This window comes from Phocoena sinus, chromosome 10 (genome assembly GCF_008692025.1).
Source record: "Phocoena sinus isolate mPhoSin1 chromosome 10, mPhoSin1.pri, whole genome shotgun sequence".
Classification (NCBI taxonomy): domain Eukaryota; kingdom Metazoa; phylum Chordata; class Mammalia; order Artiodactyla; family Phocoenidae; genus Phocoena; species Phocoena sinus.
In genome coordinates, this window is record NC_045772.1 from 18,267,180 (window position 1) to 18,290,347 (window position 23,168).

The following is a 23,168-nucleotide window of genomic DNA, read 5'->3' on the forward strand; positions in this document are numbered from 1 at the left end:
TTGCTTTACAATGGTGTGTTAGTTTCTGCTTTATCACAAAGTGACTCAGTTATACATATGCATATGTTTCCATATCTCTTCCCTCTTGCGTCTCCCTCCCTCCCACCCTCCCTATCCCACCCCTCTAGGTGATCACAAAGCACCGAGCTGATCTCCCTGTGCTATGCGGCTGCTTCCCACTAGCTATCTGTTTTACGTTTGGTAGTGTATATATGTCCGTGCCACTCTCTCACTTTGTTCCAGCTTACCCTTCCCCGTCCCCATATCCTCAAGTCCATTCTCTAGTAGGTCTGTGTCTTTATTCCCGTCTTGCCCCTAGGTTCTTCATGACCTTTTTTTTTTCTTCTTCTTAGATTCCATATATATGTGTTAGCATACGGTATTTGTTTTTCTCTTTCTGACTTATTTCACTCTGTATGACAGACTCTAGGTCCATCCACCTCACTACAAATAACTCAATTTCGTTTCTTTTTATGGCTGAGTAATACTCCATTGTATATATGTGCCACATCTTCTTTATCCATTCATGTGTCGATGGACACTTAGGTTGCTTCCACGTCCTGGCTATTGTAAATAGTGCTGCAGTAAACCTTGTGGTACATGACACTTTTTGAATTACGGTTTTCTCAGGGTACATGCCCAGTAGTCGGATTGCTGGGTCATATGGTAGTTCTATTTTTAGTTTTTTAAGGAACCTCCATACTGTTTTCCATAGTGGCTGTATCAATTTACATTCCCACCAACAGTGCAAGAGGGTTCCCTTTTCTCCGCACCCTTTCCAGCATTTATCGTTCATAGAGTTTTTGATGATGGCCTGAATGGCCAATTCTTATCCTGCAGCCCCCCTACGAGCAAGTGTTTTAATTAATGAGTGGCCTTCCCTATGGGACCACTGCACGGTATGAGGACTCTGCGTCCATCACTCCCGTAAATTTCTCAGTTGCCTGAGAAAGCAGTAACCGGCCAGGAGAAAACTTGTCCCTTTTCTTCAGAGCAAAGCTCTCACGTAATATCTTCACTTTTATCCTGACAAATTCTATTAAGGCAGCAGATTTGAGGAAAAGCATCAGATCAGCCTCTCAGCTGATCCACCACTCAGCACAGACCACTCAGTCTCCTACAACTGGCAAACCCTGGTATCTTTCAACCAGTGCCCCCCCCCCCCAGTATCTTTCACCTGGGTGGGTTTTGCCTGGAATCTTTCAACTAGCCCCCTGCCCTCCCCGCCAGTATCTTTCAACTGGGAGAGGCAGGTACCTGCTCTACACCGCCAACTACAACTCTGGATCATCAGCCAATATGGGAGATCCGAGAACCAGGAGAGATTCACCCAAATTTGTCTGGACTCTCCGAGGCGGCGGATGGGTGCAAGGGGACTCTGCTGGTACCAAGGTCTGGTCCCTTGCAGAGTTCAGGCAAAGGAGAGAAGTCCACTCTGGGTCCTTTCATGGTCGCCATAAAACTGTCGACTTAAAAAAACTGCACAACATGAGAGGTGCAAGTTAGGTTTTATTTGGGGCAAAATGAGGACTACAGCCCAGGAGACAGCATTTCAGATAGCTCTGAGAAACTGCTCCAAAGACGCAGGGGGGAAGGTCAGTATATATGTGATTTTGGTGAAGGGGGAGTACATGCAATCAAGCACACATTCTTTGCAGAAGGCTTCTGCTACTCTCGTGAAGGTTACTGCTAGTCACGAGGCGCAGACGTCACCATGAAGGATTTTAGTGCTTTTCTAGATACGAGGAGATGCAAGAATTGGACTCATAAAATCTTCTCCTGAAAATATCTGACTATCCGATGACCTGTTCTACCAGTTTTTCCCAGGGCACTGAGGGCCTCATTTCCGCTCTCCACCCTGAGCTCCTTTCAGGGGGTGTTGATGGTCAGCAGCTGCAGCGGCTCATGATTTGATCCTTGTAGAGGTAGTTGGCAAGTGCTAATGGCAAGTGCCAGTTTGTTGTTGACAGTATACAGATACACAGATTTATAGAAAGAGATTTATTATGAGGGTTTGGCTCATGCAGTTATGGAGGCCGAACAGTCCTATGATCTGCCGTCCGCAAGCTGGAGGCCCAGGAAAGCCCGCGGTGTATACAGCTGTAGTCCAGGTCCAAAGGCCTGAGAACGAGGGGAGCCAGTGGTATAAGTCCCAGTCCGAGAATGAAGGTCCAAGAACCAGGAGTGCTGACGTCTGAATGCAGAAGAAGATAAATGTTCCAGCTCAAGCAGAGAGCAAATTTGCCTGTCCTCTGCTTTTTTTTACTGTTCAGACCCTCATCCCGCTTGCTTTGGTGAGGGCTGGCAATCTTTTTTATTCAGTCTACCAATTTAAATGCTTATCTCTTCCAGAAACACCGTCACAGACACACCCAGAGGTAAAGTTTTGCCAGCTATCTGGGCCCCCCTTAGCCCAGTCAGTGAACATGTAAAATTAACCAGCACAGGGGTTTCCATATCCTCCTCAAGAGGTTATGTTGTAAAAAGATAACATTAAATGCAGTGTTTGGTACGAAAATGTTTTTGTATACTTTAAGCGTTGTGTTTAACACTCCAAATCTTGGAGTCAGGGTAATATTTGTCCCAGTTCTCTTTTTCTCTCATTTCCCCACCCACTTTACCAATTTACTACCCACAAAATGCCTTTGCCCCACCCATTGGGGGAGGGGAGTTGTCTTTTAAGCACCACACATGCCATCTGGGCAGATCTGCACATTTTAGACAAGCTAGCATGGCGCCTCTCCAAGTGGGTAGATGACCTAAAATTCATTTCAGCGGAAAAGCAGAATGGTAATTTGAACAATGGGCTTCCTTTTTGTTATATTTCTTCTGAAGAGCTGGGCTTATCCAGCTGTCATCCAGCTGTGCGTCCCATTTGTCTTGCAAGGAAAAGTGTCAAGCAGGAAATTAAAAATACTTCTATTTCAGTTTTCAAGAATATATGTCACCAAGACTGAATTAAGTAAAACCCTTTTGTTTTAGAGAAGGTTGTTTCTGGGTATTATGATCTACTGGAACCATTTCTCTTTGGAAACGCAGTACAGTAATCTTGGCTCCAAAATCCAATTTGCTTTCAATTTGCTCGGCTACCCCTTGCTGTATATGAGATGCGGGCAGCAGATTAACTTCTCCAAAATGCATGCCCTCAAATATTTCAAAGTGCTTATTTAAGCAGTAACCATGGTGTATATTTAAAACTGAAAGGTAGGTTCCAAATATGTCCTTGGGGGAGGGGGCAGACAACATGAAACGTCAACATGCTGGCAAAGTTTCTCAGAGTCTAGGTCAGTGATCATAGCTGTAACTAATTCTTTGATGAATTCTGACTGCCTTCTAAGAGGATACATTTTTAATATTTCAGGGTTTTTTCCAGCTCCCTTGACTTTTGTTGTCTCTAATTATGGCCACTGAGCTGTTATCTGTTTGCTATAGTGTCTTCATAGGCTAAAAAGTCAGATATGTTCTACTGTAACTGATTTTTATTTTATTAAAAAAATTTTTTTAATTAAAAAGTATTTTATTGGAGTGTAGTTGATTTACAATGTTGTGTTAATTTCTGCTGTACAGCAAAGTAACTGTACCTGATTTTTAAATAGGTGTCATCACTCCCGCCAGAGAGAGCGGTCCATATGCCTTTCAGAACCCAACGAATCACAAGAGAGCACATTTCCATGGAATCTTGGTCAGATACTTCCAAAGGCAAACGGCTTTCTGGAGAGTGTATCAAGAGCTGCCTTGGCACATGAAGATGAGCGGCTGCTGGGAGGATTTGTACAGCTTTCTCTCAAGTCCTAGGTAAGTCTCGTTTTTATATTGTGTTCGGCAGATTTCGCTTTTCCTTTTGCTAAGCGCTGCACTGAGGTCTCCGTGGTCCCCTTGAGCGAGACACATCCGTTCATGTATTCATTCAACACCGGTTCATTCAGATCCGGTGAAGATCAGATCTCCAAGGTGGGGTAGAAGTCCTTCCTGATAATGCTTCTAACGGATAATGCTACACGTTGATCAAGCAATAACGCTATTAGTAGCTTGTCATCACATGGGTGTCATGGTGATGGAAGGGGCCAGGGGCTGGGTTGAAAGTGGGAGGGAATTGCCTAACGTTTCAATGTGTGAGGATTTTCAAGATGTAAATGGACCTAGTTCAGAATGTGTCCCTTTGGACCAGGCCGGAGCCATCCACAGGGCCCTTCTGGGGATTCTGCAAGCATGTTGTTGTCTGTACAATCAACTAAGGTGCCACTGGTTAGTCTCTTGTGTTACCCCGGCCCCCAGGGCCTGCTCAGCAGGGAGTCCTGGCCTCCCATCACTGCCTTTGACACCTTCCGTCTTCCTCACCCTTCATGTTCAATCAAGGCCAAGTCCTTAGATTTTACTTCCATAGAGCCTCTCATGTCCATTCTGTCATCTCTACCCGGCCCTCATTTCCCCTCTCTGGTCAATCTTCGTGAAGCAAAGCTGTCATTACGTCACCGCGTGTGGTAGTTGTGTCCACCGTTGGGTCTTACCTCCCACCGGGTTGGTAGAGTCAGCCCATGGCCGTGTGTGTGCGGGGCTTGGGGGTGCGGGGGATCCTTGAAGTCCCTCCAGGACTGTGTAGGTTCCTTGTTTTCCTTTTGGGGTTGCTAAAAGTACAAACCACAAGGCCAAGTATCACCACCTAAGCAATAGAAGATGCATTAGATTCATCAGAACAAGGTTTAATTATAGCAGGAATCCCGTATAATAACATAGGAGGTCTAGCCGGCTGCCTGGGGCTCCTCACACATTTGTTTGTCTGCCATGGTTACGCAGCTGCACACAACCTGGAGTCAGTCTGCCCTCTTGGGTGCTGCTGGAATATTCTTCCAATGAGGTTTTCGAGAAATCCTGCGTTATAGTCTGTGATTTCAGGAGAGCTGCCCTCTTTGTTGAAAGGTCTGGGCAAATGCTGCCACTCCTCCAATTTAATTCAACGGTCTTTGCTGAGTGCCTAGGTTATGCCAGGCATGATGCTAGATGCCAGGGATACAGCGATGGACACGATAGACGTGGTTCCTGCCTTAATGGAGTTTTTGCTGGCGTGCAAAAGATAGACACTGTGGAGCAATCCAGCCTGAGGGGAGTGCTACACAGTGGTGGCACAGAGCCTAGAGCGGGGACGTGTGACCTGGCCTCAGGGACAGTGGGCGTCACCCCTAAGCAGTGACATTTCACCTGAGACTTGGAGGATGAGTGGGAGCTGGTTGGACAAAGGGCAGAGGGAACAGCCACCCAGAGTCGGGAGGAAGAGTGGTGAGCATGAAGGACTGAACAAGTCCATTATGGGCACGTGAGAGGTGGGCATGAAGGGAGTCCCGGGGCTGCAGAGGCAGGCAGGCACCCAAGTATGGAGGGTCAAGCTAAGGATCTGGCTCTGATCTGAAGAGCAGTGGGAAGCCATCGGGGGTTTAAGCAAGATGGTGCCAGGTTTGGTTTTTTTGTTTTTTTTTTTTTAACATCTTTATTGGGGTATAATTGCTTTACAATGGTGTGTTAGTTTCTGATTTATAACAAAGTGAATCAGCTATACATATACATGTGCTCCCATGTGTCTTCCCTCTTGCGTCTCCCTCCCTCCCACTCTCCCCCCCCCACCCCTCCAGGCTGTCCCAAAGCCCCGAGCTTATATCCCTGTGCCTTGCGGCTGCTTCCCCCTAGCTATCTACCTTACTACGTTTGTTAGTGTGTATATGTCCATGACTCCCTCTCGCCCTGTCAAAACTCACCCTTCCCCCTCCCCATATCCTCAAGTCCGTTCTCCAGTAGGTCTGCGCCTCTATTCCTGTCTTATCCCTAGGTTCTTCATGACATTTTTTCCCCTTAAATTCCATATATATGTGTTAGCATACGGTATTTGTCTTTGTCTTTCTGACTTACTTCACTCTGTATGACAGACTCTAGGTCTATCCATCTCATTACAAATAGCTCAATTTCATTTCTTTTTAAGGCTGAGTAATATTCCATTGTGTATATGTGCCACATCTTCTTTATCCATTCGTCCAATGATGGGCGCTTAGGTTCTTTCCATCTCCGGGCTATTGTAAATAGAGCTGCAATGAACATTTTGGTACATGACTCTTTTTGAATTTTGGTTTTCTCAGGGTATATGCCCAGTAGTGGGATTGCTGGGTCATATGGTAATTCTATTTGTAGTTTTTTAAGGAACCTCCATACTGTTCTCCATAGTGGCTGAACCAATTCACATTCCCACCAGCAGTGCAAGAGTGTCCCCTTTTCTCCACACCCTCTCCAGCATTTATTGTTTCTAGATTTTTTGATGATGGCCATTCTGACTGGTGTGAGATGATATCTCATTGTAGTTTTGATTTGCATTTCTCTAATGATTAATGATGTTGAGCATTCTTTCATGTGTTTGTTGGCATTCTGTATATCTTCTTTGGAGAAATGTCTGTTTAGGTCTTCTGCCCATTTTTGGATGGGGTTGTTTGTTTTTTTGTTATTGAGCTGCATGAGCTGCTTGTAAATTTTGGAGATTAATCCTTTGTCAGTTGCTTCATTTGCAAATGTTTTCTCCCATTCTGAGGGTTGTCTTTTGGTCTTGATTATGGTTTCCTTTGCTGTGCAAAAGCTTTGAAGTTTCATTAGGTCCCATTTGTTTATTTTTGTTTTTATTTCCATTACTCTAGGAGGTGGGTCAGAAAGGATCTTGCTGTGATTTATGTCATAGAGTGTTCTTCCTATGTTTTCCTCTAAGAGTTTGATAGTTTCTGGCCTTACATTTAGGTCTTTAATCCATTTTGAGCTTATTTTTGTGTATGGTGTTAGGGAGTGATCTAATCTCATACTTTTACATGTACCTGTCCAGTTTTCCCAGCACCATTTATTGAAGAGGCTGTCCTTTCTCCACTGTACATTCCTGCCTCCTTTATCAAAGATAAGGTGTCCATATGTGCGTGGGTTTATCTCTGGGCTTTCTATCCTGTTCCACTGATCTATCTTTCTGTTTTTGTGCCAGTACCATACTGTCTTGATTACTGTTGCTTTGTAGTATAGTCTGAAGTCAGGGAGCCTGATTCCTCCAGCTCCTTTTTTCGTTCTCAAGATTGCTTTGGCTATTCGGGGTCTTTTGTGTTTCCATACAAATTTTGAAATTTTTTGTTCTAGTTCTGTGAAAAATGCCAGTGGTAGTTTGATAGGGATTGCATTGAATCTGTAGATTGCTTTGGGTAGTAGAGTCATTTTCACAATGTTGATTCTTCCCATCCAAGAACATGGTATATCTCTCCATCTATTTGTATCATCTTTAATTTCTTTCATCAGTGTCTTATAATTTTCTGCATACAGGTCTTTCGTATCCTTAGGTAGGTTTATTCCTAGATATTTTATTCTTTTTGTTGCAATGGTAAATGGGAGTGTTTTCTTGATTTCACTTTCAGAGTTTTCATCATTAGTATATAGGAATGCCAGAGATTTCTGTGCATTAATTTTGTATCCTGCTACTTTACCAAATTCATTGATTAGCTCTAGTAGTTTTCTGGTAGCATCTTTAGGATTCTCTATGTATAGTATCATGTCATCTGCAAACAGTGACAGCTTTACTTCTTCTTTTCCGATGTGGATTCCTTTTATTTCCTTTTCTTCTCTGATTGCTGTGGCTAAAACTTCCAAAACTATGTTGAATAAGAGTGGTGAGAGTGGGCAACCTTGTCTTGTTCCTGATCTTAGTGGAAATGCCTTCAGTTTTTCACCATTGAGGATGATGTTTGCTGTGGGCTTGTCATATATGGCCTTTATTATGTTGAGGAAAGTTCCCTCTATGCCTACTTTCTGGAGGGTTTTTATCATAAATGGGTGTTGAATTTTGTCAAAAGCTTTCTCTGCATCTATTGAGATGATCATATGGTTTTTCTCCTTCAATTTGTTAATATGGTTTATCACATTGATAGATTTGCGTATATTGAAGAATCCTTGCATTCCTGGAATAAACCCCACTTGATCATGGTGTATGATCCTTTTAATGTGCTGTTGGATTCTGTTTGCTAGTATTTTGTTGAGGATTTTTGCATCTATGTTCATCAGTGATATTGGCCTGTAGTTTTCTTTCTTTGTGACATCCTTGTCTGGTTTTGGTATCAAGGTGATGGTGGCCTCGTAGAAGGAATTTGGGAGTGTTCCTCCCTCTGCTATATTTTGGAAGAGTTCGAGAAGGATAGGTGTTAGCTCTTCTCTAAACGTTTGATAGAATTCACCTGTGAAGCCATCTGGTCCTGGGCTTTTGTTTGTTGGAAGATTTTTAATCACAGTTTCAATTTCAGTGCTTGTGATTGGTCTGTTCATATTTTCTATTTCTTCCTGATTCAGTCTTGGCAGGTTGTGCATTTCTAAGAATTTGTCCATTTCTTCCAGATTGTCCATTTTATTGGCATAGAGTTGCTTGTAGTAATCTCTCATGATTTTTTTTATTTCTGCAGTGTCAGTTGTTATTTCTCCTTTCTCATTTCTAATTCTATTGATTTGAGTCTTCTCCCTTTTTTTCTTGATGAGTCTGGCTAGTGGTTTATCTATTTTGTTTATCTTCTCAAAGAACCAGCTTTTAGTTTTATTGATCTTTGCTATCGTTTCCTTCATTTCTTTTTCATTTATTTCTGATCTGATTTTTATGATTTCTTTCCTTCTGCTAGCTTTGGGGCTTTTTTGTTCTTCTTTCTCTAATTGCTTGAGGTGCAAGGTTAGGTTGTTTATTCGAGATGTTTCCTGCTTCTTAAGGTGGGCTTGTATTGCTATAAACTTCCCCCTTAGAACTGCTTTTGCTGCATCCCATAGGTTTTGGGTCGTTGTGTCTCCATTGTCATTTGTTTCTAGGTATTTTTTTATTTCCTCTTTGATTTCTTCAGTGATCACTTCATTATTAAGTAGTGTATTGTTTAGCCTCCATGTGTTTGTATATTTTACAGATCTTTTCCTGTAATTGATATCTAGTCTCATGGCGTTGTGGTCAGAAAGATACTTGATACAATTTCAATTTTCTTAAATTTACCAAGGCTTGATTTGTGACCCAAGATATGATCTATCCTGGAGAATGTTCCATGAGCACTTGAGAAAAATGTGTATTCTGTTGTTTTTGGATGGAGTGTCCTATAAATATCAATTAAGTCCATCTTGTTTAATGTATCATTTAAAGCTTGTGTTTCCTTATTTATTTTCATTTTGGATGATCTGTCCATGGGTGAAAGTGGGGTGTTAAAGTCCCCTACTATGAATGTGTTACTGTCAATTTCCCCTTTTATGGCTGTTAGTATTTGCCTTACGTATTGAGGTGCTCCTATGTTGGGTGCATAAATATTTACAATTGTTATATCTTCTTCTTGGATCGATCCCTTGATCATTATGTAGTGTCCTTCTTTATCCCTTTTAATAGTCCTTATTTTAAAGTCTATTTTGTCTGATATGAGAATTGCTACTCCAGCTTTCTTTTGGTTTCCATTTGCATGGAATATCTTTTTCCATCCCCTTACTTTCAGTCTGTATGTGTCTCTAGGTCTGAGGTGGGTCTCTTGTAGACAGCATATATAAGGGTCTTGTTTTTGTATCCATTCAGCCAATCTGTGTCTTTTGGTGCAGGTTTGGTTTTGAAAGTTCGCTCTGGGTGCGGTGTGAAGAATGAAATAAAAAAGGGACAAGCTTGGCTTGCCAGACATCTGATAGGGGTAATGACCCAGGTGAGAGGCGATGTTGGCTCTGACAAGGGGGAGGCAATGGAACGCAGGGGAAGGTTGGGAGGTAGAATCCACGGGACTTGATCATGAAGTGGGTACAGGAGATGGAGGAGTCAGAGGTGCCTCCCATGGTTCTGACTTGAACGACTGGCCATCAACCAAAACAGGAAACACTCCCAAAGGAGCAGCTTTAGGGGACAGAAGCTGTGCTGAGTTTGGAGTGATGGTAGAATGTTGGGAAGAGATATTCTCTGGGCTCAGGGAAAGACAGCCGGGCCAGGGATACATGCATACTGTGGGCATTGAAGCCAGGAGAGGGGATGAGGGCATCCAGGGACAGGAAGAAGGGAGGTGGGCCTAGGACAAAACTTCGAGGGGTGAGCAGAGAAGGATGCAGCGAGGAGAAGAGAAAGAGGGGTTACAGAGATAGGAGGAAAACCAGGAGACTAGGGAGTTAGAAATTCCCAAAGTGAGGATGGATATCAATTAAATGCATTCAATTGAGTGTCTAATATTCCATTTTAAATGATTTTCTTCTCTGTGCCATGTTGAAACTCTGCTCTGATGCCCCTACATTTTTAGCAAGTCTGTTACAAACTATTTGGGGGCAGGAGGGAGAACCCATCGTGTTGCACAGTTAGGGCAGTGTGGGTCGGAAAGGGGACAGCAAGCAGCCTCGGAAAGCCACTGCCTTCTGAAGCACAGGCCCAGGTGGGACGAGGCGCCCTGATGGGAGCAGGGGTTTAGGGCCAAGCGCACAGGTAGAGGCAGCCATGACTGCGAAGCAAGACTGGCCCAGCTGGGGAGTGGATGCAGGACAGAGATTCCTTTCCCCAAATCCACCAGTGGGGAGAAGTGACCTGAGGAAGGAAGGGCCAGATCCTGCTGCCTGGTGGAGAGGAGCTTTCCAGGTAGGCACACTTCCAAGTAGCACGAAAACTCTGATTCATGGGGACCTCAGAGCATCCTTGCCACCAGAGTGCCTAGCCTCCCTCCCCATGAGGGAGATGGTTAAGAATTCTCTTTTTGAGGCTCCTTCTTCCTTATCTGCATTCTGTTCTGAAAGGTAAATAAGCTACTTATACTTTTGACCCCTACCTGCTTCTGGTAGGTTCCTTTAAAAGTGAGAGTTTTCTAAGAGTGCCCAGTGGCATTAGTTTGACTGCGGGTGGAAGACAGTCTGACATCTCTCCTGGTCCACCAGGCTGTTGCTCTGTATGCCCTGTTCTCAGTTCTCCCTCCCGACTGTGTGGTTTGGCTCCCTCTTGTGGCTGCAGCAAGAACAAGAAGCCTAATTTCTTGGCTTCATGGAACGATGCGCAGTTTCGAGTTTGGGACTCGCTTCTCCCTTGATGCTTCCTGACCCACCCCTACCCTACCCAGCAGCGCTGGCTGGGGAAGCTGCACCTCTGATTGATAGGCCAGTAGAGAGGTCTTTGAGTCAAGAAGACGACTTTTATGGTCAGGTCAGTTTTTACAGGCTCTCTTCAACGTGATGCTTTTGATTTTGGCTGGAGCCCTGGGTCACATCAGACTGAAGAAAACCCATTTCTGGCTGCAGTTGCATTTTTGGACAATGTCAAAGGTGAGAAGAAGATGTGGCAGAAGGATGAGCCCCAGCCTGGCTCCGTCTTGACAGATGGCTGGCTGGCTGCCCTCCAGGTGGTGGGTGGGGTGGGGTGAGGAGAATCATCTTGTTTTTAAGCGGCAGGCTTTCCTATTAGGGCAAAGGATAAATGCATTACATTCCAGGATCTTGTCAGAAGATTGTAGTACATGGGAAAACACCAGCTTTTCATGATTAATGTATGAATCTTTGCCCTTGCTACCTCCAGAATCTCTAAATATTTTGGGTAAATGGGACAAAATCGCTCTACAGAAAAATTAAAAGAATAAAAGGCACAATTTGCTATGGCCACAGAAAATATGAAATATCTAAGAATAAATTTAATAAGAAATGTGCACAATCTTTATTCTTATAAAAAAGCTTCAGAATTACAGAAAATAAGATTTCAGTATGTAGGGAGACATACCATATTCTAGGATGGGGCAACTCAATGTTATAAAGCTGTCAGTTCTTCCCCAATTGGTTTATAGATGTAAGACAATTCTAACTGAAACCCCAATGGGATGAAAACATTTCTGAATTTTCATAATGATTCCAAAATTCTTGGAGAAAAAATATACGAGAGTAAGAGTTTAAAATAATGAGGGCAATTTGAATTTCAAGTTATTTAAACATATTATGAAGCAATAATAATAATTTAAAAAATGCTACTGGCAGCAAAAATAGCTCAGTTGAACAAAATAGAATGCTCAGACAGACTCAGGTGCAGATACAAGAAATTAGTAAATGATAGAAGCTTTTCAAATTAGATGGATTATGGAATAAATAGTGCTGTGATAATGATACACTATTTGGTAAATATAGTTAAGTTACCTGAAACATTGCACCAAAATAAATTCCAGGAGGATTAGAGTTAAATATAAGAAAGTGAAATTCTATATAAAGAAAACTATAAGAAAATATGGATGAGTCTAAGCAAGAAAACAAAAGAGTAAATCATGAAAGAGAAGATAATTGATAAATCTGTCTAAATAAACACATGAAGTTCCCATATGTAAAACAAAACAACACAAATCAACTCTGAGAAAGTCAGAAACACAACTACAAGGCAAGTGATAACTGGGAAAAATATTTGTAACACACACAACAGACAAAGGATTAATAGCAATATTTCTAATATGTAAAAATGCTCTTAAAATCAATAAGAAAATGATGAACACTTCAGTAAAAATAGGCAAGATCACGAACAGGTCATCCAAAGAACATTTTCAGTCCTTGTCTGACTTGACTTCTTAGCGTCAATGGATTTTTTTTTTTTTTTTTTTTTTGCGGTACCTCTCACTGTTGTGTTGTGGCCTCTCCCGTTGTGGAGCACAGGCTCCGGACGCGCAGGCTCAGCGGCTACGGCTCACGGGCCCAGCCGCTCCACTGCATGTGGGATCTTCCCGGACCGGGGCACGAACCCGTGTCCCCTGCATCGGCAGGCGGACTCTCGACCACTGCGCCACCAGGGAAGCCCCGTCAATGGATTTTTTGACCTGGCCCTCCTCTTCTAAACATTCTGGTCTCTGTTTTACTGGTATATACTCCCATGGTTCATCTTCCATCTCTCTGGCTGTAGCTTTTCTGTCTCTTTTTTAGTTCCTCCTCTTCTACCTGGCTTCTAAGTGTTAGAATTCCTTAAGGCTCTTCTCTCATTCATTAATTCCACTGTAAGAATATTACCTGTGTCTATGGCTTAGTGATCGTTCATGTGTATGTGGCTCACACATTCACTTCCCCAGGCATGCTTATCGTCTGAGCCCCAGATTCACATACCCAACGACCTACTTTCCACTTGAGTGATGTCTTCAAAGCTCCTCAAACCCAGCACATCTAAAACTGAACTCATGAACATGCCTCCAAAACAGGGTCTGTTCCAGGGACTGTCTCTCAATTTACCACCTTGGAGTAATCCTTGACACTTTTCTCTCCTTTATCCCCTCCCCAAATACGTTTCATCACTGAGTCCTGGCAGTTTTTACTTCGTAAATGTTTCTCAAACGTGTCCACCTCCACCATCACTGCCCTTCTCTAAGCTGTCAGGGATGTTATACACAGTTGTGATTAGAATATGCATTTAAGGGCTTCCCTGGTGGTGCAGTGGTTGAGAGTCCGCCTGCCGATGCAGGGGACACGGGTTCGTGCCCCGGTCCGATCCTTCATGCATGAGGATCCCACATGCTGCAGAGCGGCTGGGCCCGTGAGCCATGGCCGCTGAGCCTGCGCGTCCGGAGCCTCTGCTGCGCAGCGGGAGAGGCCACAACGGTGAGAGGCCCGCAAAGAATATGCATTTAAGATTCCTCCATGTCTTTTCATGGCTTGACACCTCATTTCTTTCTTTCTTTCTGTTTTTAGTAGTAGAAATATGTTTATTTATTTACTTACTTACTTACTTATGGCTGCGTTGGGTCTTTGTTGCTGCGCGCGGGCTTTTTCTCTTGTTGCGGCGAGCGGGGACTACTCTTCGTTGCAGTGCGCAGGCTTCTCATTGCGGTGGCTTCGCTTGTTGTGGAGCACGGGCTCTAGGCATGCGGGCTTCAGTAGTTGTGGGACGCAGGCTCAGTAGCTGTGGTTCACGGGCTCTAGACCACGGACTCAGTATTTGTGGCACATGGGCTCAGTAGTTGTGGCTTGCGGGCTGTAGAGCTCAGGCTCAGTAGTTGTGGAGCACAGGCTTAGTGGCTCTGCGGCATGTGGGATCTTCCCGGACCAGGGATCAAACCTGTGTACCCTGCATTGGCAGGCGGATTCTCAACCACTGTGCCACCAGGGAAATCCCAACACCTCATTTCATTTTTTTTTTTTTTTTTTTGCGGTACGAGGGCCTCTCACTGTTGTGGCCTCTTGCATTGTGGAGCACAGGCTCTGGACGCGCAGGCTCAGTGGCCATGGCCCATGGGCTCAGCTGCTCCGCGGCATGTGGGATCTTCCCAGTCCGGGGCATGAACTTGTGTCCCCTGCATCGGCAGGCGGACTCTCAATCACTGCGCCACCAGGGAAGCCCCTCATTTCTTTTTAATGCTGAATAATATTCCAGGGTACGAATGTACCACAGTTTACCTATTCACCTATTGAAGGACAAACGTTTGCTATAAACATTTGCATACAAAGTTTATTAATCAGTTGAGTAAATACCTAGGAACATGATTGCTGGATTGTATGGTAAGACTATGTTTAGCTTTATAAGAAACTGCCAAATCGTCTTCTGAAGGGACTGTACCATTTTGCATTCCCATGAGCAGTGGATGAGAGTTTCTGTTGTTCTATATCCTTGCTGGCATTTGGTATTGTCAACTGTTTTGATTTTAGCCATTCTAACAGGTGTGTGGTGATATCTTATTGTTTTTTTTTTTTTTTTTTTTTTGCGTTACGCGGGCCTCTCACTGTTGTGGCCTCTCCCGTTGCGGAGCACAGCCTCTGGATGCACAGGCTCAGCGGCCATGGCTCACGGGCCCAGCCGCTCCGCGGCATGTGGGATCTTCCCGGACCGGGGCATGAACCCGTGTCCCCTGCATCGGCAGGTGGACTCGCAACCACTGTGCCACCAGGGAAGCCCCTGTGGCTTGTCTTTTCGTTCTCTTAATAGTGGCTTTCACAGAGCAGAAGTATTAAATTTTAATAAAGTCTAACTTAATATTTTTTCATGAATTGTGCCTTTGGTATTGTAACTCATCACCAAATCCAAGGGCACATAGCTTTTCTTCTGCATTTCCTTCTAAAAGTTTTATAGTACTTCATTTTATATTTAGGTCTGTTATCAATTTTGAGTAATTTTTTGGTGAAAGTGTAATGTCTGTGTCTAGATTAATTTTTTTTACACATGGATGTCCAATTATTCCAGCACCATTTGTTAATTAGACAATCTCCATTGAATTGTCTTTGCTACTTTGTCAAAGGTTGGCTGGACATCTATAGAAGATTTTTATTGGGATTGCTTTTAATCTATAGGTTAAGTATCTTAACAGTGCTGAGCGTTCCAATCCATCAACATGGTATGTCTGTTTATTTAGATCTTCTCTGATATCTTTCATCAGACTTTGGTAGTGTTATGCATATAGATCATATACATATTTTGTTAGATTTATACCTAAGTACTTCATTTTTGGTGTTCTATTATAAATAGTAACATGTTTTAAATCTCTAATTCCAGTTGTTCATTGCTGGTACATAGGAGAGCAATTGGCCTTTTTTTTTCTTTTGGCTGCGTTGGGTCTTAGTTGCAGCATGTGGGATCTTTCCTTGCAGTGCATGTGTTCTCTCTAGTTGCGGCTCCCGGGCTCCAGATCATGTGGGATCTGTAGCTGTGGCACACGGGCTCTCTAGTTGAGGCGTGTGGGCTCAGTAGTTGTGGTGCACAGGCTTAGTTGCCCCACGGCATGTGGGATCTTATTTCCCCGACCAGGGATTTAACCCACGTCCCCTGCATTGGAAGGCGGATTCTTTACCACTGGACCACCAGGGAAGTCCCACAATTGGCTTTTGAATGTTAATCTTGTATTCTGTAATCTTGCTATAAATGCTTATTATTTCCAGGAGGTATTTTGTTTATTTTTTTGGATTTTCTACATAGACTATCGTGTCATTTGTGAAGAAAGACTGTTTTATTTCTTCCTTCCATATATATATATATCTCTTTTATTTCCTTTTCCTGTCTTATTGCACTAGCTAGGACTCCCAGGATGATGTTGAAGAGGAGAGGTTAGAGGTGTCATACTAACCTCGGCTTTTCACTGGCATCCCTCTAGTGAGCCCTAGCCACCACCCCCTCCCCCTTGGCCTGTTATAACAGCCCCTGAACTGGTCTTCCTACTTTCATTTTTGTTCCTACAAAGTCCATTGTCTGCATAGTAGCCAAGATGAGTTTTTAAGAATGTAAACCAGATCATGTCACTTCACAGATTAAGACAACTCCACTAGTCTGCTGTTGCACTTATACTAAAATCTAAACTCCTCAGTTTAGCCTAAAATGCCCTATACAATCTGGCCCCTCCATGGCTGGGTAGCATCATTTTGTAAGACCCTGGCTTTCTTTCTGTCCTTCAAGTACATTCTGCCTTTGGGCCTTGGCACCAGCTGTTTCCTCTGCCAGGAATGTTCTTCCCACTCATTGTAGTACTGGTTCTTTCTTGTTATTTAGATCTCGCTGCAGTGTCACCCTCTCAGGGTGACCTCCCAATCTAACGTTGTACTTAGTCATTCTCTGTTATGTTAACATGTTTTAATTCTTTGCATAGCTTTTACTGCTACCAGACTTTGTCTTATTTCTTTTTAAAATTGTCTGTCTCTGCTCCCCTCTCCCCTGCCTCTGACCCTCCCAGCTGCTGGAGTATAAGCTCCTTGAAAGCAGGGCTCTACCTCTCGTGTTCACTGCTGTACCCCCAGTGCCTGGAGCAACACCAGGCATGGTGTGGGTGCTGAATGGCTCCTTAGTGATGAACACCATCCATCCCAACCTGAGCTCTTGACAGGAGTCTGGACTTAGTAACCCTCTTGGAATGTGTGAAAGTCCCACTTCTAGACAGGATCCTGTCCCTTAGCTTTGTGTCCACACTGCCCTTTTCTGCCTGTTCTGAGCAGCCACTTCTGGTTCTTAGGGTCCCGCATCACTTAGCTCCACCCTTCAGTTCTTTTACCCACCTCAGGCCCCTTTGCTCAGACAGCCACTGCAGACAAATGTCTTGGACTCTGGCCCTCAGCGCTCTCTCTCCTCTGGCTCTGTTTAGTTTTTGCTCCCCAACCCAAGGCACCATAGCTGTGGTTCAGAGGCTCCTGGAGGCTTCCCTGATGCTGAGGGCTGCACCCTCGTCTGCTGTGCTTGGTGTTCAGAGCCTGGAATGCTGCCTGACACATGGGTGTTCGCTGAATATTTATTCCGTGCATGAATGGGGATCCACAGAAAGGTTGGCAGAAAGAAAGCAAGAGGGTAGCCAAGGTCTGGGTTGCCTACAGTTTGTCCAAAGGAACAGATGAGTAATAAGAACATACTTGTGTCAGACACATTAGGCACAACAGTTTGAAATGTAACAAATGGACAAACGTAGAAGTTTAGATACTGGAATGTTTGGAAAGAGAAATTCTGAAAATGATGACTTTGTGGTACCATGTATTTAATTGAGTCTTCAAGTTCAAAAATTCTGTATATTTTCATTTGTATATGATAAGGTATAACTGCACACACACACACACACACACACACACAGAGGTACGTTCCCTATTTTGTTCTTTTAACATTTTCTTCTTTCTGCCGAAGCTAGTCATTCAAGACAGTTGCAGCAGAGGGCAGAATTGTATAAGAAATTTAAACGCCTTTTACTTCTTGCCTGAAAATCACTCCCAAATACAAATGACAACAATATATGGATTGAGCTAGAGAAATACTCTTTTTCGACTCTGGTTTTCCAAATTTACATATGAGGATTAGTTGAAGGCCTTGACTTGTTTTTCACGTGGCAGTTTAAGATACTTGGTAATACATGTAAACCTTAATGAAAGCAAAGTGCTGATGCTTTGAGAGAGAAACAGTGAAATATAGAAAATGTATTTAATATTTAACTTGCACCAAGATTAAGTGGTAAGCACTCTTTGTTCCCTTCCAAATATGCTTTAGGATTATTTACTTTTCTTTCCATTCTAGTGCTGGAATGCAGACTTTTTGAGGTTACTGCCACTGACAGATGCCGATTAATGTCCTCTATTGCGAGATTTCTGAAGCTTCTGGGCAAGACCAATGAAGCAGAAGAGTTATTCTTGAGTGTTGAGAACATGTTAGTGCAGGTAAATTGGGAAATAGTTTTTTAAATCCTTCAAACGTTATTCAACTTGTGTTAGGTATTTTCAGATATCGTTTACCTTTGTTTGTTTATAATTTAGTCCACAAATAGAGGAATTAATGAATAATAAATAATTATTACTTATGTTCATCAGTGAGGAAGCTTTGATTTTAATCCGTGTCCCAAACTGTATATTAGTGACGACAACCAGTAAATAGATGGGAGTCACGATTGAATGAATGAATATCAACAGGTGTCATTTTGAGGGAAAAAAGGAATGTTCATAAACAAGATGGGAACGAGAGTAGTGGTTGAAATAAACTAATAAAATACTGTTTAAAGAGTTGGTTATAAGTTTTCTTTTTTCTACATCTTTATTAGAGTATAATTGCTTCACAAGGCTGTGTTAGTTTCTGTTGTACAACAAAGTGAGTCAACTATATGCATACATATATCCCCATATCCCCTCCCTCTTGAGCCTCCTCCCACCTTCCCTATCCCACCCCTCTAGGTGGTTATAATTTCATAAAGATGTTGGGGAAGGTTGATTGATTATCTTGTCCCTCTGTTTGATTTACTTTTCCTGAAATAGAAACTTCTGGGCTTGTTGAATACAGTGAAACTTTCACTCATGACATATAACTGTAACTGTTCTTAGGATGACATTTAACTGTCCTTTAAAAAATTATAAATGTTTACCGATTGTAGTATTTTATGGGCCACGGGTAATGTAACCCAAGACAAAGCTATTTTTGTTTTAAAACAAAGGCCTTCAGATGTTCATAAAGCTCTGTCTCTGCTCCATCAACATACATCTTTCTAGAAGGAATTCTATCTAAAGAGATTTATAAGACTCAAGATCTGCAGTCCCTTTATTGCAGAGGCCATGCTTGTTTACCAATTTCTGTGTGTACCACGGTGTCTTACAACCTCCGGGCGCTTAGTAAATGTGACGACTGAATCAATGAACCAATTTGAATTTGCCAGTACTTTGTGTCCTTAGAAGGTAGTGTGGGGTAGTGCATCAGCCTGGGCTATTTACAGACTGACCCAGATTTAAAGTGCTTTGGCATTTCCTGCTTGCGACTTTGGCAAAAATGTGAACCTCTGACTCAGAGTTCTCGTTGTTGAGGGTTCTAAGATCTGCCTCGTGGGGCTGTTATCAGGGTGAAGTGAGCGGTAGCACAAAGCACTTCAAACAATGCGCGGCACATAGTGAGATCTTAAGCTGTTTGGTTATTACCGTCCGTGGGTTAAAAAGTGACAGGCCTAGGTGAGAGATAATAAGAGTTTGATTTAAGCTATTTTGACCACTCTTGCATTTTCAGAGAGTAGAGTCCAGTGATTCTCTGATATCTTATTTTGATTATGGAATTTCCCCCTGCACCAAATACTTTTTTCCCACGAGGTCCAGATTTTCATCACTGACATGTGTATTTCTGGAAAGCACCAATTATTTTATTAGGTCATCACTGAATGCCTGATTTCAGCCATTCGCTCAGTCGACCACTCGTTCATCCATCCATCCATTCATTCACTCATCCATTCCCTCATTCACTTAGTCATTTTCTCATCCATTCACTCACTCACTGACTCATTCACTCATTCATTCATTAGCTCACTCATTTGGTCATCTGTTCACTCAGCCATTCACTCAGCCGTTCACTCGTTCACTCACTGAGTCACTCACTCATTCATTCCCTCAGTCCTCCACTCGGCTAACAGTCCCTGAGGGCCTTGCCCAGCCTGAGCTCTGTGCTGGGAGTTGGGGTGACAGCAGTAGGCAAGGAGGGCGCAGTTTCTGCCCTCACGGAGCTCCCAGTCGCTGCCAGCATCTCCAGCTGTGAGGAAGCGTAACCTGGGGAGCAGGTGGGGTGAAGGGAGAAGGTGACTGCACCGGGAGCATGACAAAGCTGAGACGTTCCGGGAGGATTTCCCGCTTCAGAGCGCTCTTTCCAGAGGCTTCAGTCTTAGGATTGTATTCTCAAAATAGTTTTGCAACAGTTCTTTGGGATGAGCCATCATGGAGACGATCAGAATAATTTTTTTAGGCTCTGAGGGCCCTTCCCACAGAGAAGTTCTAAAACGATTTTGGGCAATAACCACTTCTTTGAAATAGGTACTGAACATTCTTGAGGGGAAAGAGCTTATTATTTGTGCCACATACGTTCCGTGCCAAACCACTTTTGTAATTTCTTCAGATTAGGTTATTTTAAAGTTTTGGTGCAGAGGTTTTCAACTGGGAGGCAATTTTGTTTGTCAGGGACCATCTGGCGATGTTGGAGACCTTTTGGTTGTCACAGCTTGGCGGGGAGCTTGCTAACGGCATCTAGTGGGCAGAGGCCAGGGATGCTCTAAACGTCCTACACTGCACAGGCCAGCCCTGCCGCCCCCCGTGTCAAAGTATTAGATGGCACAGAAGTCGGTAGCGCTGAGGCTGGGAAACCCTGATTTGTAGCAGCAAGTATGCTTGTTAAAAAAGTAAGTCTCATGACGCTCCCCCTAGTATTTCACAATCGGTGCATCAGGCTGCAGGAAAACCAAAGGATACTTTTGTGAAGGGGGCCTCTGTTTATGCGTCAGAGGCTCACTTGTTAAGAACATGTGCAAGAGCAGAGCTTTGGAGATAGGCCGGTCCTGGGTTGGACACCCTTGTTCTCCTACTGGCTAGCCACGTGAGCTTGGGGGATTGATTTAACCTCACTGAGCCTCAGTTTCCTTGCTTGTAATAGAGGGGTAATAATCCCTATTTCCTAGGGTTTCTGCAGATATCCAGGTTATGCAGTTTAAGAGCTTTGCTCGGTCAGGGCTCCATAGGTGGTGGCCAGTACAGACCATGACCTAAGAATGCTTCACAATCACTGGGCCTATCGACAAACGTTTACTGAAGAGCCATGAAGCACAGAACTCAATTCTTGGATCATGGGGTCTCTGCCCTCAAGAAGCAGATGGCCTGGAGTAAGAGGGGAATAAAAGACATGTCTTCATAAAGAGGATACTGACACTATATGGCTGCATTTGACATGCCAATCGGTATTCCTGGCAATGTGGGCAGTGAGACTCAAGGGTCAAGGGACCTCTGTGGGCTGGTGGTAGATTAGGAGCTGTCATCCTCCCTGTGACAGGGGATTCTGCCTGACTCAGACTGATTGGAAACGTGGCCATGACACGGGGAGAAATCAAGGAAACCCTGAGGATTTGAGTCTGATGATGGACATGGGGAAATTCAAAGAGGAACCTGGATTTGGAGAGAGGATGATGAATTTTTAACATTTAAACTGCTGAGTTTGCAGTTCAGGAAAAATACCCAAGGGGAGTATCCAGCCAGCTGGGGAAACATAGGATTAGAAGTCTGGAAAGAGACTGGAGAGACATCTACATACATGTGAATGCTAAAACCATGAGGAAACAAGATCTCTGAATGATAGTAGGAATTGGTCATTGGAAAATTACTTATCCTTAAAAGGAGGAAAGGGAAAAAACCTGTACAGGAGTAAGAGATTGGAAGAGAATAAGGATATCCTAGTTTCCCCAAATCAAAGAGGGAGGGGCTAACAGCATCAACTGCTCCTTAGAGGCCTGGGCAAGTGAGGACTGAAAGAAGGCCCCTGGGTCTGGTGAGCAAAGGTCAGTGGTAACCCCTGAGATGGAAGCGGGTATATGTGGCAGGAGCCAAACTGCAGGGCTTTAAGAGGTGAGTGTGTGATAATGAAATGGGGAAGCACATGTGTTAATACCTGTTTGAGAAGTGTGTCAGTAAAAGGAGAAAGATGAAAAGTCAAGATAGTACCAGGTTCAAGTTAGGTTTCATCCAGGATTTATGTGTTTGTGTGGAGCAGGAAACGAGCCAGGGAGAGAGGTGGTTTGGAGATGCTGGTGGGGACTCTGTGAGGAACACAGGACTTCGAGAGCTTGGGAAGGGGCAGGTCCTTGGTAAGGAGATTAGGCATCCCTTCCTCTGGCATAGGCAGGAGGGAAGAAAATAGGTGAAAACACTGCTAATTTGAAATTTAAAAGAAAAGGGTAAGTGAGGTATACCAGAGACTATAATTTCCCAGTATCTAGTCTCCCTTTTGTAGTAAGTAATGTCCCCACCCCCCCTCCTGGACTGTTTGGAAAGAAGACTACATTTCCCAGCTTCCCTTGAGGCTAGATATGAGCACATCCTAAGTTTTGGCTGATGGGATGTAAATGGAGGTGCTATGGATAACTTCTGAGAAGTTTCCATGAAGTGAAGGGTGTGCCCTCCCTCTTCTCTTTCCTCCTTCCTGCTGTTTGGATTGTGGCTGTGATGGCTGGTGATGCAACAGCCATTTTAGACCAAGAGGTGTCCTTGGGAATGGAGGTCAGGCAAGGTCAAACAGTGAGATAAGAGGAACCGTGTCTCTGACGTTGTGGTGTGTCTATAGCCCTGGGTCATCCACTTTCTGACTTTTGCATGAGAGAGAAATCAAGCCACTGTTAGTTTGGGTTTTCTCTTAATTGCAGCCAATCGTGATCCTAACCAATATCCGAGGGCAACCTTTCAGAGTAGGTTTGACCTCAGTGAAGTCAGCATGCAGGCCTTCTTGAAGTGGAGGATGGGAAGTGTGAGCACTAGGGCTGAGACCTAGGATAGCTGCCGAGAAAGGGGCACTTTGAAAGATACCCGTGAGGGAGTGTAAAAGACTATGGGTCCAGGGATTCCACACCACAACCAGCTGCCTCCAGGGCTGAGATCAGTGTCTCAGAGTAGGGTGTAACCTGTTTGCAAAGACACTTATTGGAAAGCTCTGGGTCAAACCATAGATGGTCACTTTCAGTAGGTGCAGGAGAGCAGAAAGAATTCCCGCCAGGGAGCCAGGCTCAGTCAGTCCTGTCCCGAGCTAATATTTCGGTACAGCATAAAGTATTCCATAACCAGTGATGGTGGTAATACTGACCATTTGAATAGGGCTTTATTAGTTACCAAACATATTCACATATAGTCTTGTTAATATTAAGTTTTCTGAAATATTAATAATAACTCATTATTATTTAAATAACTAACTCTCATTTAAAAGATTATAACGACTAGTGTATTCTTATGCATTGATAAGGTTTTGATAGAGG

At 43.6% G+C, this 23,168-nt stretch overlaps 1 protein-coding gene across 1 annotated transcript in view; it reads left to right on the plus strand.

Annotated features, from left to right (window-relative positions):
- LOC116761134 (putative tetratricopeptide repeat protein 41) overlaps positions 1-23,168 on the plus strand; it is an 83,975-nt gene that overhangs the window by 30,828 nt on the left and 29,979 nt on the right. Inside the window, 2 exon segments of the mRNA XM_032646919.1 lie at positions 3,597-3,793; positions 17,942-18,081. Coding sequence (XP_032502810.1) covers positions 3,597-3,793; positions 17,942-18,081 — 337 coding nt within the window.